At 34.8% G+C, this 15,503-nt stretch overlaps 1 protein-coding gene and 1 long non-coding RNA gene across 2 annotated transcripts in view; both read left to right on the forward strand.

Annotated features, from left to right (window-relative positions):
• The window catches only part of LOC136998047 (uncharacterized), a 34,007-nt gene extending 19,319 nt beyond the window's left edge, over window positions 1-14,688 (forward strand). The window contains exon 2 of the long non-coding RNA XR_010888624.1: window positions 13,196-14,688. This is a non-coding gene — a long non-coding RNA (uncharacterized lncRNA). The remainder of the gene's footprint in view (window positions 1-13,195) is intronic.
• Window positions 1,997-12,040, forward strand: LOC105679887 (fatty acid synthase-like). The gene is made up of 19 exons (XM_067349912.1): window positions 1,997-2,358; window positions 2,546-2,796; window positions 2,975-3,206; window positions 3,345-3,763; window positions 3,988-4,281; window positions 4,350-4,557; window positions 4,628-4,788; window positions 4,879-5,196; window positions 5,281-5,756; window positions 5,842-6,146; window positions 6,260-6,664; window positions 6,825-7,849; window positions 7,925-8,169; window positions 8,550-9,243; window positions 9,353-10,184; window positions 10,379-10,833; window positions 11,015-11,272; window positions 11,343-11,597; window positions 11,667-12,040. The coding sequence occupies exons 1-19, from the start codon at window positions 2,190-2,192 to the stop codon at window positions 11,847-11,849; spliced, it is 7,185 nt and encodes a 2,394-aa protein (XP_067206013.1). The 5' UTR covers window positions 1,997-2,189; the 3' UTR covers window positions 11,850-12,040.
• Window positions 14,689-15,503: the final 815 nt, after the last annotated feature.

Raw genomic sequence — 15,503 nt, forward strand, 5'->3', positions numbered from 1 at the left:
TTATACTATAAATCAGAGATGGGAATTAGCAACTTTCGGCTCAATTTTCTGATTGACGCCTCCTGCCCCTTGCATGCCCCTCGCATGCTAGCAACGAGTCGCCAAATGCTCTTACAACGCGCGTAACTAAAGTGCGCGATACTCAGCCTCAGGAATGTCCATATCACAAATGCAACAAAATAATAAGTATAGAACAATAAATTTTCACATCACCTGTGAGGTACTATTGTTGAAAAACGTGTCAATAATAGTACAGACGTATTGTATATTTTTAACTTTTCATGTTAGAATTCAATACGATTGCAACTCAATAATATGATTCTTAACTTTTCGACCTCCTTTTAAGCAATTTTTTGGAATAAAATGTTATTATAATGACTATCTTTTTTACCTCACATTGAAAACCCATTGAATATCTTTTTCTTACAAAGCAAAAATGTCTTCACTTATTTATATTTTTCGTCTCAAAAGAATGTTTAATAGCAATATTACGCACGATTGGAAGGAATGCACTACAGTTAAAAAACCAATTTTTGATAAAACACAGAGGCGAATTTCCCATTAGGCTGGATAGGCTATAGCCTTGGGCGGCAAATTTTAGGGGGCGGCAAATTTTTAATTTTTGAATTAAAAAAAAAATTATTAACACTCTATTTATATTCAAAATACATTCTGATTTTCATCAAAAGAGTCATAATATAAATATGTTCGTGATCATTACTGTTAAAGAATGTATAAAGTGCTATTTTTTCCGGCGTTTTCGGCGAAATTTATTTCCCGTTTTTCTCCTCCAATTCTCAACCGATTATGCAGAAATTTTTTCTTTAAGTTTTTTTAATATTAAAAAGTTTTTTACGTTTTTTACATTTCTGGCTTTATATGCTCGGGGTAACATTAAATATCATTAAAAAAATGTCAACAAAATCGGTTGAGAATTGGAGGAGAAAAACTGGAAACGCGCGCGCGCGAGAGAGAATGTGTTATTTATTATTCAAAGAATCCTATATATAAGATACCTGTTTCCTATTTTATTATCTATTTCTTATTTAATTAATAAAAAAATTTCCCCTTGCTCCACTGTCATTAAGGGGCGGCAAATTTGATTCAGCGTAGGAGCGGCAGAAACCGAAATCCGTCCCTGATAAAAAATTAACATAAAATATTTTTGAACAAAATAATTTTCTCTCCTTGATAGCATTATCAAATACTGTTTTGTACTAACATAGATACGATAAGAAATATAAATAAAATGCAATAATGAAACACGGATCGCGCTAAACTCGTTGAAATGTGTTTCGCGGCAGAGTTGTGTACAGCGATATTGCTCTGCGTCCTATTTAGCCTTAACCAAAGGTTAAGGTGCAATACTGTTGACTTTTGACTGCAGTTTATTATTAAATTTTATTTTGTATATTTATACATATTCTCCGGCCACATTGTAGCCGTCGATTGTTTTCGCCAAATGTTAATATGAGTTCGTCGGCTACATCAATTGTTTTCGCGGAATATATATATGCACTTATTGTATTCAAAAGATTAAACGCATTGAACCGCGTTTATATTTAAATGTCTATTTAATGACATATATTGTTTCTTACAGTAAAAAAATTTACTTATTATAAAACCAGTGTAGCTCTTCATTCAGAATTATGTAATTTACTATGTAACTTGCTCATATAACTAAAAATTATAATAATTTTCTACTAGATATATACAATTGGTCTCAAAATTCTTATTTCCATATCATATTTTTGCGTCTCTCAATGCAGCAGATAGTAAAATAAATAAGAGTCTTTACTTTTACAGGCAAATAATTGCAAATATTTGAATTTAAAATACATGCCATTGTTATTTCACAATTACGAAACATTAATTCTTATCAAACAATGGTTTTTATAAATAGTAAATTTATAATGTACCTGCATAATTAATGATGCAATAATTAACATATGTCTTTTATATAAAAACAGGTTTAAAGACAACCCGTTAACTAGTGATACGCCAGTCGCACAGGCAATCGCATCAGTTGGATTTCAGAATCACAATTAAATATTATCATTAAAAATTAAGAAAAAAAGAGTGTGAAATTGTAAAAACGTGAAATTAAAATCATTTAAAATATCTGCAAATTTGCTGATATTGGGACTTTGTTAACCAGTAAAGTAAAATTTACTGTTGTTGGAGTTGACATGGACTCTAATAAAAAAGCCACGGTCATTGATGTCGAATCTGAAGATGACATCGTCATTTCTGGCATCGCCGGTAGATTTCCTAAATCTGACAATATTAGACAGCTTCAAGAGAATCTATTTAACAAAGTGGATCTTGGATCAGATGAGGAACGACGATGGAATCATGGTAATATCTTCTTTGGTTTATGGATAAAAAATTATATAAAAAATATTCCATAAAAACATATATACAAAATTACTGTTCTATTTAAATTTCTTATTCACTGTCATCATTTCTTTTTTATTAAAACTTCTATATATAATAGTTGGAACGAAAATAACTGTTCACTAATTATATACGGTTTAATATACAGTATACCCAGATCTACCTCAACGTATGGGACTGATTAACAATTGCGAGAAATTCGACGCAGGTTATTTTGAAATTCCCTTCAACGAAGTCCATATCATGGATCCTATGAGTAGAATGCTCATGGAGCATACGTATGAAGCTATCGTTGACGCAGGAATAAATCCAAAAGTTCTATCTGGAACAAAAACTGGAATTTTCATCGGAATGTGCATATCGGAGTCGGAGAAGACTTGGTTTGTTGAAAAAGCACAGGTATGAAAAATTACTTATCGATCAAGCAAGAATATTGCACAAGCTTATAAAATAAAAATTTTAATAAATAACATTTTTATATCATATTGTAAAAAATGTACTTATTGATAAATCTGCTCGTACAATGCTTATGCAATGAACATTCAAATTCTCTAAGCAATATATGTACACACATTAGATAGCTGGCGATGCAGCTTTTGGATGTTTGAAGCCTCTGTTCGCAAATCGGATGTCTCACTGGTTAAATATAACGGGACCATCTTACATAATCGATTCCGCCTGCAGTTCAAGTCTCTTCGCATTAGAGTCCGCTTATAGAAGTATTCAGTCAGGGGAGTGTGACGCCGCTATTGTCGGCGGTATAAATCTCTGCCTGAATCCTTATCTAGCTTTGCAGTTTGCGCGACTCGGTATTATACTTATTAAAACATTAATTTAGAATATAGAAGATAATTGAAAAATATCAAAATTATTATAATCTAAATAAATTGAGATATATATAAATATACATCTAAATTAGATTTTATAACATAATTTTACAATTTCAGGAATTTTAGCACTTGACGGATTCTGCAAACCATTTACCGACGATGCAAACGGTTACATGCGTAGCGAGACAATCGCAGTCGCGATTTTACAAAAAGCAAAGGTGGCTAAGAGAATTTATGCAACCGTCGTTTACGGGAAAACTAATTGCGACGGATACAAGGAACAAGGCATTACCTTCCCGTCGAGCAAAATGCAACAAACTTTACTTGAAGAGTTTTACAATGAATGCGGTATTTCACCGACTTGCTTAGGTTACATGGAGGCTCACGGCACCGGCACTTATGTTGGCGATCCAGAAGAAGTCAATGCACTCGAGCAAGTTTTCTGCAAGAACAGGCAAACTCCTCTATTAATCGGTTCTATCAAATCAAACTTGGGCCATTCTGAAGGTGCTAGTAGCATGTGTCAAATTGCTAAGGTAATAATAAATATTATATGCATTATAATAGTAGCCATCGATATTTATGATCGTAGATTTGTGAAATTTTTACACTTTACAAACAAAAATTTGTATTACATTTCTTTCGCTACTAACTCATTAATAGTATCATGATAAAAAGATAAAAAACATTAATCAATTAATAAATAATTTAATAAAAAAAGAAGAAGCAACAAGTTGGCATTTAATTAACTTTTCGTAAGGTGATAATTGCAATGGAAACTGACTTAATCCCGCCAAATATAAACTTCACACAAGTACGGAAAAATATTAAGGCTTTTGAAGATGGAAGTATACGCGTAGTGACCAACACAACACCGTGGACTTCTGGATTTATGGGTATCAATTCGTTCGGTTTTGGTGGAGCCAACTGCCACATCTTGATGCGAAGTAACACAAAAGAAAAGATCAATAAAGCAGCGCCGAATGATAATCTGCCCAGACTCGTTGTCCTGTCCGGACGTACCGAACAAGCAGTTGAATCATTTCTAAATGAGGTATATAAAACTTTTACGGTTACACATTCAATAAAAACACACTTACACCGCAAAAATTTGTATGTTAGATCGAGAACCGGCCGATAGACGTCGAATATGTACGGCTATTGCATGATATTTACGCTGATGAAATGAAAAATCATCCTTACAGAGGATACGTGATTGTCGAATCTAAAACGCCGAACAAAATGGCAAAAGAAATACAATATTATTCAGGTGAGAAAAGACCGATTTGTTTCGTGTTCTCCGGAATTGGATCGCAATGGATTGGCATGGGTACGCATCCTTTTTTGCATAATTAAAGAAGTGATTGCTTGCAATTAAACTCGAATTTACATGTTAACAGGTCAAGCACTACTGCGATTCCCAGTATTTTCCAAAACCATAGAAAAATGCGATACGATTTTAAAAACGCGTGGAATGTATATCATTGACATATTAACGAGTAAACATAAAGATATTTTTAACGATATATTGAATTCACTTGTGGGCATTACCGTAATGCAGGTAATAAATTGCTGTTACAAATTATATGCGTGCAATTTCTGTAAATGTTTCTTGATTATTATAGAAAGAAATATTTTATTTTTCTTTTAGGTGGGATTAATCGATCTTTTAAGATCCGTAAGTATCGTCCCAGATTATGTCGTCGGTCACTCAATTGGTGAACTCTGCTGCGCATATGCGACCGGTATTTTCACCCTTGAACAAGTAATTTTATCTTCGTATTATATAGGATTGGGATTAAAAGAAACAAAGAAAATTAACTGCGCGATGGTGAATATCGGTCTCAGTTATGAGAATGTGAAGAACATATGCCCACCGGATATCGAAGTAATCTATAGCAACAGTCCAAATACTTGTTCCATAAGCGGTCTAAAAAAATCAGTAAGGGCGTTTACAAAACAATTAGAGGTACTATAATTGTTCATTTAAATATTTTGTTGAATATCCGTGTAATTAACTTAAACAAATTATACTTTTTATATAATTTTGCAGGCCAATAATGTATTTACTGAAGAAGTCAACTCTTGCAATATTCCTCTGCATACTCGTTATCTCCACCCCGCGAGAGACACGATTCTGACTTACCTAAATCGAATAATACCGCAAACAATAACTCCCAATCAGATATGGCAAAGTTTATTTTGCAGCACGAAATTGTCCTACGCTGAATATTTCACGAATAATCTATTCAGTCCTGCATTTTTCAATAAAACCGCGCAATTAATTCCCAGAAACGCAGTTACACTTGAAATCGCGCCAAACGCTATTCTTCAAAGTGTTACGAAAGAACTGTTCGACACAACCAGCATCACGTTACTTCAGCATAATCACGAGGATAATGTCAAAGTATTTTTGCAAGGTCTGGGAAAAATGTACAACAATGGCTTGCAACCGCAAATAGTAAATTTATACCCAATCGTAAAATTTCCTGTTAGTCGTTCCACACCGATGATCTCGCCGTCAATCAAGTATGTCGAACACATTTTTCATTGTTAAACATAATAGAATACAAAATTATGTTCACGGTAAAAAATATTTATTTTTTATTCTCAGATGGGACCATTCCGAAGATTGGTACGTAACATGCCATAAAATGCAGATGAAACTCTCTGACGGAAAAAGGATGATTGAAATTATGCAAAATGACGAAGATTACGAATATTTGAACGGTCATGTGATTGACGGAAGACGATTATTGCCAGCTACTGGATATCTCATGCTAGTTTGGGAAACAATGGGTATGCTGAAAAGTCTATCGTATACCGATATGCCGATCGTATTTGAGAATGTCAAGTTCATTCGGGCAACGCACTTTCCGAAACAAGGATCCGTGGAACTAACAATAATGGTGCAGAAAGGTAGATCTAATTTTAAAAATTTATTTTTCAATAAGCTACTCTTTTGGCCGCATTGAAAATAACAATACTTAATTTATGCGATAAAAAGAAATATTCAAGACTATTTATTGCAGCAACTGGAAAGTTCGAAGTCTTGGAAGGAGATAATGTCGTCGTCACTGGCACTGTGCGTGAACCGACAGATATTGCCAAAGAAAAGTTGCCGAGTCATCTGTTAAATCAAGAGAACGACAATGAGGAGGAAGTAATGAAGACAAAAGATATCTACAAAGAACTCAGATTACGCGGATATCAATACACCGGCATGTTTCGGGGTCTGAAGAGTTCGTCGACTACGGGAAAACAAGGGCACATAGCTTGGTTGTACAACTGGGTAACATTTATGGATAATATGCTGCAAATGAAAATCCTCGGGATAGACACGAGGAATCTTCATGTTCCCACGGGAATACAAAAGTTGGTGATCGATACAAAATTTCACATACAGCAAATACGGGACGCAGCAGCTAACGATTATCGTAAGTTTGCCGACTTATTTTTTTTTCTAACAGCTTTTTAATATTAATTTTTTAATTGTTGTAACTAATTCTCAAATAAATAAATTTGTTTAAAATAAAAAAAGTATAAAAAAAGTATAATAAATTAAAAAAAATACAATTTTTATAAATATCTTTCTAGAGCTTCCTGTTCGTGTGTACAAAACCTTCGACGCGGTAGTATCCGGCGGTGTGGAAATTCGCGGAATCAAGGCTACTTCCATATTTCGTCGAAAACCAGCGGGGGAGCCCGTTCTCGAAGAGTACAGATTCATAGCTCATCGCGACGGAGCCGAGGTTTCTTTGCAGGAAGCCGTGATGCTGTCGACGCATCTCGCTCTGGAATATCATCAAGTGATAAAAATGAATATTATCGAATTGATCGAAGATGATGACAAAGTAGAAACAGATGAAATAGCATCCACACTGTTTATCGATATCTTGGGTGATCTACCGTTGCTTCAACCAAACATTACTTTGGTGACCAGAACCGATCGCTTCGATTGCGTTACTCTTCCTTCGAAAATCACAGTCTCGCAATCGAAGAAGTTGTCGAATGACGATAATGCGATGTTAATCACAGTATACAATATGTTTACGAACAACAAGAGCAAGACCTTAATAGAAATTTTGCCGGCGTTACAAAACAATGGATTCTTATTGACACGAGAACAGTCCTTTACGAAAGACGACATTACGACTGCCAAAAATTATAATTTAGCTGTAGTACTTGAAAAACGAACGCAAAAAGAGCATATTATATTGTTAAAGAAGATAGAACAGTCGACGAGGAAAACTAAAGTTATTCACGTGAACAATTACGAGTTCTCCTGGTTAGAGCAGCTAAAATCGATCTTGAACGCGGAGAACGAGTCAAGAAACGCTGCGAAAATAATTTTAGTCAGCGAGAAAGATATGGAATGCGGCTTGTTGGGTCTCGTCAATTGCTTGAGGAGAGAACCAGGCGGCGAATCGATCAGAGGAATGTTTATTCAAGACAAAACTGCACCGAAGTTTTCTTTGCACGAGCCATTATACGCGGACCAACTCCGGATCGATCTTATCATAAATGTCTTGCGTCCGGGTAAAACATGGGGTTCATACAGACATCTTCCGTTAGCGCCGCTGACACCAAAACTCGTGTACCACGCATTAACCAATCAATTGGTATAAATGTTTCATAAATAAATATAAAAAATTATTCTTGCAGTTCTGTTATAATAAAAGATATTTCTCAATTAGGTGAGCGGTGATTTGAGTTCATTTCGCTGGATCGAGGGCCCAATTGCACCGGATTATAAGGAGAATAATCTCATTCACATAGCTTACTCGTCTATCAATTTCAAAGATGTAATGATAGCGTCCGGCAAACTTGCAGGAGATAGTTTTTGCGCAACGCGTGGACGACTCGAGGATTGTATGCTGGGTGTAGAATATGTTGGCGTCGATAATACTGGACAGAGAGTGATGGGAATTTGGGAAAACAGGTACGTTACTGTCACGCAATTATTAAAAAATATACTGTTTATAAAAAAAATTGACGCACTTTAAAGCAAGCTTTTCTCTTGAATAAATTGATATATTGTGTGTGTATATATTGTATGTGCATGTGTGACAAAAAAATAAAAAATTATTAAAAAATCATTTATTACAAAAAATTTGTATTTTAAATGTTGCAGACATTGTAATGCAATTTGCAATATTTTATAAAGCTAAAGCACAAACGTAGAATTATTTTATTGTAGTGCATAAATTTTTTATAAACAGTATTACTGTATTTACCGTAAAATCTATAAGTTATCCTTATCTATCCTAAATAATCCTGTTTTTTATATATATATAAAAATTTTAATTCTTTTATTCACAGATCCATATCAAATATGTGCACAACCACCAAACACTTATGCTGGAACGTTCCCGATGAGTGGAGCATGGAAGACGCTGCTACAGTTCCATGCGCTTACGGCACGTGCTGTTACGGATTGTGCATGAAGGCGAAAATGAAAAAGAGCGACACGGTACTCATCCACTCCGGTACCGGTGCCGTGGGACAAGCTGCGATTCATCTTGCGCATCACAAAGGTTGCGAAATATTTACCACCGTTGGCACTCCGGAAAAGCGAAAGTTTATCAGAGACACGTTTCCGTTTATCCCAGAGAATCACATTGGAAATTCGCGCGACAACAGTTTTGAGCAAATGATATTTAATCAGACCAACGGCCGTGGCGTGGACATTGTATTGAACTCGCTCGCCGAAGAGAAACTCCAGACGTCCATCCGTTGCCTTGCGAAGGGCGGGCGTTTTCTGGAAATTGGCAAATTTGATTTTATGGCCAATAATTTGTTGAACCTGTCAATCCTTTCAAAAGGAATTTCATTTTACAGCGTTATGTTGGATAATTTATTCTCAGCTCCGGAGGAACGAAGAGCACATTTGAACAGGGTAGTGGTCGCACATATTGCGAATAAAGCTATTCAACCGATTGCCAGAAAGATTTTCGAAAAGGATGAAGTGGAAACTGCATTCAGATACATGGCAGCTGGAAAACATATAGGAAAGGTAGGTGTATTTACCTGGAATTAATTGTAGATTAATACGCGAGATCAATTTAGGATAAAACATAATACATCAAATAAAAACTGCGTTAACTAAGTGAACGTAATTTTAGATAATCATAAAAATACACAAAGAAGATGAATCTATGAGCGCACCCATTCTTGCACTTCCACGTTATTACTGTCAATCGAACAAATCGTACATCATCTTAGGCGGGTTGGGTGGCTTTGGCTTAGAATTAGCTGATTGGCTGGTGGTTCGTGGCGCTCAGAATCTGGTGTTCATCTCGCGCGCCGGAGTAAAAAACGGATATCAGCAGATGAAGATTGATCTGTGGAAATCTTACGGAGTAAAAATGCTAATCATATCAGACGTCGACGTATCGGACGTCAAAGATTGCGAATATATGCTAAAATCGGCGGAGAAACTGGCGCCGGTGGACGCTATATTCAACCTGGCTGTGGTATTGAATGATAAAATTTGTCCGAATCAAACTGTAGAGACGTTCCAGGAGCCCTTCAAAGCGAAAGCTTGGGCCACGAAGAACTTGGATCATTTGACCAGAAAAATATGTCCTCAGCTTCGTCACTTTGTTGTGTTCTCTTCGGTATCTTGCGGCAGAGGAAATGCCGGACAGACCAATTACGGCATGGCAAATTCCATCATGGAAAGAATTTGCGAGAGAAGAGTGCAAGAGGGTCTGCACGGACTAGCGGTTCAATGGGGTGCGATCGGCGATGTCGGCCTCGTGGCTGATATGCAAGACAACGACAAAGAAATGGTTATTGGCGGCACTTTGCAGCAAAAGATAACTTCCTGCATCTCGAAACTCGAGGACTTTTTGTTACAAAAGCAGCCTATAGTGGCGAGCATGGTTGTAGCCGAAAAGCGGTTGATCACTTACGGCGCATCCAGTATTATCGAAACTGTGGCCAATATTATGAGTAAGTTAATAATATTTAAAAAATTAGACAATAATATCAAAATTAGACAATAATGTACGAAAATTTAATTAATCAATTTATTTGAATTTTAATTCATTTGATAAAGAAGATCAATGTGTTTAATTAAATGCGATTTAAATATTTAATATAAACTAAATAATTATAACTAAATACAAAAAATTAATTAAATATAGATCTGAAGGACATGAGTACCGTGGCTCATCACGTGCCTTTGTCCGAGCTTGGAATGGACTCGATGATGGCCGTGGAAATTAAACAGACCTTGGAACGGGAGTATGAGATTTTCCTTACCGCGCAAGATATTCGCAATCTCAATTTCGCTAAGCTCGCCAAAATGTTCGACAAAGATGTGAAGAACGAAGAACTCACCGAGATAACAGGAATGAAATTGCTCATTCGCATATCAGGCGACGATCAATTGATACCTGATGTTTGTATAAAGCTTCCGACGAAAAAAAGCACGACGGAAAGCAAAATATTCTTATTGCCAGGTATAGAGGGTTGTGGAAACGTCTTTGATTTGCTGGTGCCAAAAATCGAAGGTTCAGCAACATGTCTGCAATACAACACGCACAACATCGGCACAGACTTAACATCAATAAAAGATATCACTAATAGCCTTTTACAGGTAAATTCTTCACTTAATTAACAACTGGACTTCATAATGTAGAAAAAAAACAAATTGTGATACAATAAAATACTGCATACAAAAATACAATTATAACAAGATAACAGTTTAAAATATTTTTAGTCCCATTTTTTCTATGTTAAGTTTTTTTTATATTTTATTGTTTTTTATGTGTTTTCAGCACATTTTGAGCAAAGAAGAAAAATTGCCACAGAATTTTGTATTAGTTGGTTATTCGTATGGATCGATAATTGCAATTGAATTAGCACGGCAGTTAGAAGAAATGAATCTTAAAGGCCGATTGATACTCATTGATGGAGCACCCGAGTATATGAAGGCAATGGCTAATTTAAATTGTCCTTTCACTACGTTAGATGAATTCCAGAATAATGTTCTTTTGGGTATAATGGATTTGTTTCAACCAGCAGTTAGTGGAAAGGTATATAATCGTAGACGATGATTTTAAATGATGAATTTTTCGGCAAAAATCGCAAATCTATTCTTTTCAGTTTGTGTTGGAGTTAAACAAATGTACTAACACTAATTGGGACGAAAAGTTAGAAATTTTTTTGAAACATATTTCGGCTTATTCACAAGTAATGATTGACAAAAGAAGAGCTTTGTGCACAACAATGTATAAGCATTTGATCAGTCTTCATGAATACGATGTGACACAAGTACCGAAGATCGAATCACCTATAATACTTCTGAAGCCTACGACACATTCATTACTTTTTTCTCAAGAAGATTATGGTCTGCACAAGGTAATTGAAGTATATAATAAAATAATTTATACAGCAGAACAGTTGTAATTAATATAAAATTACTTTCAGATTACTAAAGGAAAGATAGAAATACACTATGTTGAAGGCACTCACATGACAATAATGGACAATGAGAAAGTCGTTGCTGCAATTAATGAAACAATTAATTCCATGGAACTTATTAAAAAGCATGCAAATATAATATGTAATAATAATATGACATTTGTTGAAAATGTCCGTACTAGAACATAGAAGTTAATATGCAATTTTAAATACTATATGTATACACAATATATACATTATATATACACAAAATCTATATATTTAGTTTTATAGGATTTTATAAAACACAACGTTAATATGTAATTGTTTCTTTTAACTATGGATATGTTAAAAATATTATAAGCGAGAATTATTTGTTTAAAGTCACAAATAAAAATATAATCTTTTTCCTAAATATAACACAATTTTGTTTTTTCTTTTAATATATCGTTTCCATATAGTCTGAAGCAAATTTAGTTACAATGTTAAGTTGTTTTATGATTTTATTGCCGTTTTTCAAAATACTAAAAACAACTTTAATTGCATAACAAAATTTAATTCATAACAAACTATAATCACGCAGTCCTTTAAAATACTTATGATTTTAAGATATGTATATAAAATGAGATCGATTAAAATTTACTCTTGTCGACATACTACTGAAGATAATTTATTGCACGTAAAATACGGAACACTCTGTGGTCACTGATGCTGATTTGCATATAACATCAGCAGGTAAAAAAGATGCAGAGAAAGATCAAATTCAATATAAACTGACATTTCATAGAGAGTACATTGCGCGTAAAAGTTATTGGCAAAAAAAGAAATATATTAAAAATAATTAAAAAAATATCTTTTTTTTTTAAATTCCATTCACCTGTCATTACGTTTTGCTTCCTCCACCCACGCAGCCTCTGCGCAGTCTCTACTCTACTCTGACACTTTTCACCCATCCATGTGGAACACCCTATAGTATCGTTGAATCAGTATAGCGGAGCGCGCTTGATGCGATGCTACTATGTGGTGTACTACGTGCAGCGCTATCCACGTCCTTCGGCACTGTCGTGCAGATTGCGATTTTTTTCCTGCAAAACTCCAATATCTCGAAAGTGCTTGCATCTATGCCACCAGGAGCGGGTCAGCGTCAGTGTGATTCATTTTTTATATGGTTCACAATAGATGAACAAATCTAAATAAAAGAATCATAAGATCTCTTAAAGCAAAAATACATCTAGTGTATATTATTCTGCATCTTTAAAATTGGTGTTCAATTTGATGCTTATATTAGCTTTTAGATTAGATTTTGTTTTACTTTTGATTTAATTAAAATTTTTTTAACACTTTCTTATTTAATTCGATTTTTTATTTTTTAAAACATTAGAGAACATTGCAACTCTTTTCATTTTCTGTATAAAAATAGCTTTAATTTAATATTATTTTATCTCAGCAAGCATGAATTCTTTATATCGTTGTGCTTGTATTTAATTAAAATTAGTGCGTATATGTGCGCACCCGTATTTTATGAATCAATCGTATATTTTTACTCTATCTTGCAGTGAAATTTTTTACGCGGACGCACGTAGCGTGCGTGAATCCCCTTGTGGCAGGTAACTTATAGGTGTTTCCACGTGCTCGATCAATTCGAAACTGTTCTTTCACATCGCAATACACGTGGCATGCGAAAATACAATCAGTGTGCTACGCATTCCGTAATTTCATTTCCGCACAGAGTGCGTTCTTCCGTGATCTTATTGTCAATGTGCTACCAAGCTCGCGTTAGTCGAAATTCAGCAGATTGCCAACTAGGCGCCAGTCTGAGAAACAGCTTAAATAATTCAGCGCTCTCATGCAGGTGTGCGTCAAGTAATCGATATTATTATCATGTGTTATACGCTTATGTATCTAGACATGGCACTACTATTTCGATTACGGTAAGGCAACATTGTTTTCGCTTTATCAGTTTTATTATAATTTTTTTGTATTTTGTGAAGTATTAAATTTTTACGCACATATCAATGCCATATTGTAGCAGAGAAAAATAGATTTTCTTTTTATCAAGAGTAGTTATTTTTTTATATACGTTCAAAAACGTCGCCGCAACGTTCATAAATCTACGGAAATGCCAACAATATAATGGAATAAACAGCGCGATGTACGGGGGTTAATAGCGATCAATTTAACGCATTCTCACCATAGAAACTCCGTTTTTTATCGATTTAACACTACCATCGCGTACTAAAAATACTATGATATGCCGCGTGACTCTGTGACACGCGGAACTTCAAACAATATTTCCACGTACCGGAAAGTCAAACAAACCGTGAAACTAGGTCGTCGTAACAACGCGAAAAAAAATGCGCGCAAAGAATAGATTACGGACGTGTTCGGAGCCGTGTCATAATTGATCGATAGTTCGAGCGAGTCATAAAATGTGCAGTCATAAAATTGTCTGATTCAATGTTAGCTCTTTATTCTGAACTTCGTGTCGCTTGTTGAAACAATTAACATTTTTATTTAGAAATTTCGGAGTATTCAATGTAAAACAGTCAACGTGAGACTTGAGAAGAGCATTACCCTCTAATTGCGCAAATGCTTAAAATGACACAACGAGCAACAACGGTAATTATATTTTTAGTAGTTGAAATGAAAATAGCTTTATTTACGCATGTGAATGGATTCTACAACTTTCACGAGTCTCGCTCACGTGATCGCGTGATAACAAATTTCTTTTTCTGTCCTGTATGTTGTCTTTCGTCCTTATTATAGCATTTATTATGATCTGCTCGTCCTCAGCGACGTCGTGACGTCGCCGATGAGTTACTTGCAGTTACGAATTAAGAAGAAACCAATTGTGTTGTGAGCCGTTTATGTTACGAGTTTATGTTACGTTTATGTTACGCTTTTATGAACCCTTACGAACGTAATCGTTCGTATTTGAAATAATATTACGTTTTTGAATTAGTGAACACTCGGTTACGAACTTACCAAAATAAGAGAAAGACAACGTGTTGAGATGAATACGCTTACGGCATTGGAGCAGAAAGAAAAATTGAAAGAAAGAAATCCGTCAGCATCCGAAACGAACATTGAGTTATTAAAACGGCTATTAGAAGCAGGAGTTTCGCCAGATGAGCTTCGTGCGACTGGACACACCGCAAACGAAATGTCTAATTCTTAATCCGACGAGCCTCGACAGGGGGCGGCGAGCATTCAATCTGCCGTGTCTATCCATGAGATCAAACTTTTGTGGAAAGAGAGGAACTTAGGAAAAATAGAGAAAATATTTACATCTACGTTATTGCAAAACAATATTTTTCAGAGTGTTATTAAAGTAGTAATATTTAAGAAATAGAATAACAATACTAGCAATGACATAAGCAAATGTAAATTTATGGACGTTTAAAACTTCAAGCTGGCAGCAAATGTACGCACGTGCGTAATCTATTGTAAAATACCATAGATTTGCAATCGACTGTTAACTTAAGAAAAATTGCGAGACAAGAAACAAGACTCACCCACAGCCCTGACAATTCGCGGATCGCACGAGGTCGTACGACTTAATTTGCATTATTCCTTAGTAGAGTTTGATAATTCCTGATTTTCACTTTCTCTTATTTTAGTAACTGCTAATAAAAGAAAATCTAGTCATAAATTTCGAAGTTTACGCCGACAGTAAGATAATAATTATCGATAAGTTACAATGCAAAATTTTGAATTAAAAAATCTTAAAAATAAGAATTTACATAGACATCATAGAAAATGTATTTAAAAAAGCGAAAGTGTAAGAATGGTCATTTTATAAACGTAACAATGTGTGACTTTAAATAAAGTAAAATTGTCGAAAAATAATTTTGTCAATTTTTA

Source organism: Linepithema humile, chromosome 2 (assembly GCF_040581485.1).
Source record: "Linepithema humile isolate Giens D197 chromosome 2, Lhum_UNIL_v1.0, whole genome shotgun sequence".
Classification (NCBI taxonomy): Eukaryota; Metazoa; Arthropoda; class Insecta; order Hymenoptera; family Formicidae; genus Linepithema; species Linepithema humile.

Excerpts from the sequence above, each read along its gene's own strand:
- LOC105679887 (XM_067349912.1), top strand. The coding sequence starts at position 2,190 with ATGGACTCTAATAAAAAAGCCACGGTCATTGATGTCGAATCTGAAGAT. Across the intron at positions 3,207-3,344 it reads TTTGCAGTTTGCGCGACTCG|GAATTTTAGCACTTGACGGA; the intron begins GTATTATACTTA and ends TTACAATTTCAG. Across the intron at positions 8,170-8,549 it reads ATGGGAATTTGGGAAAACAG|ATCCATATCAAATATGTGCA; the intron begins GTACGTTACTGT and ends TTTTATTCACAG.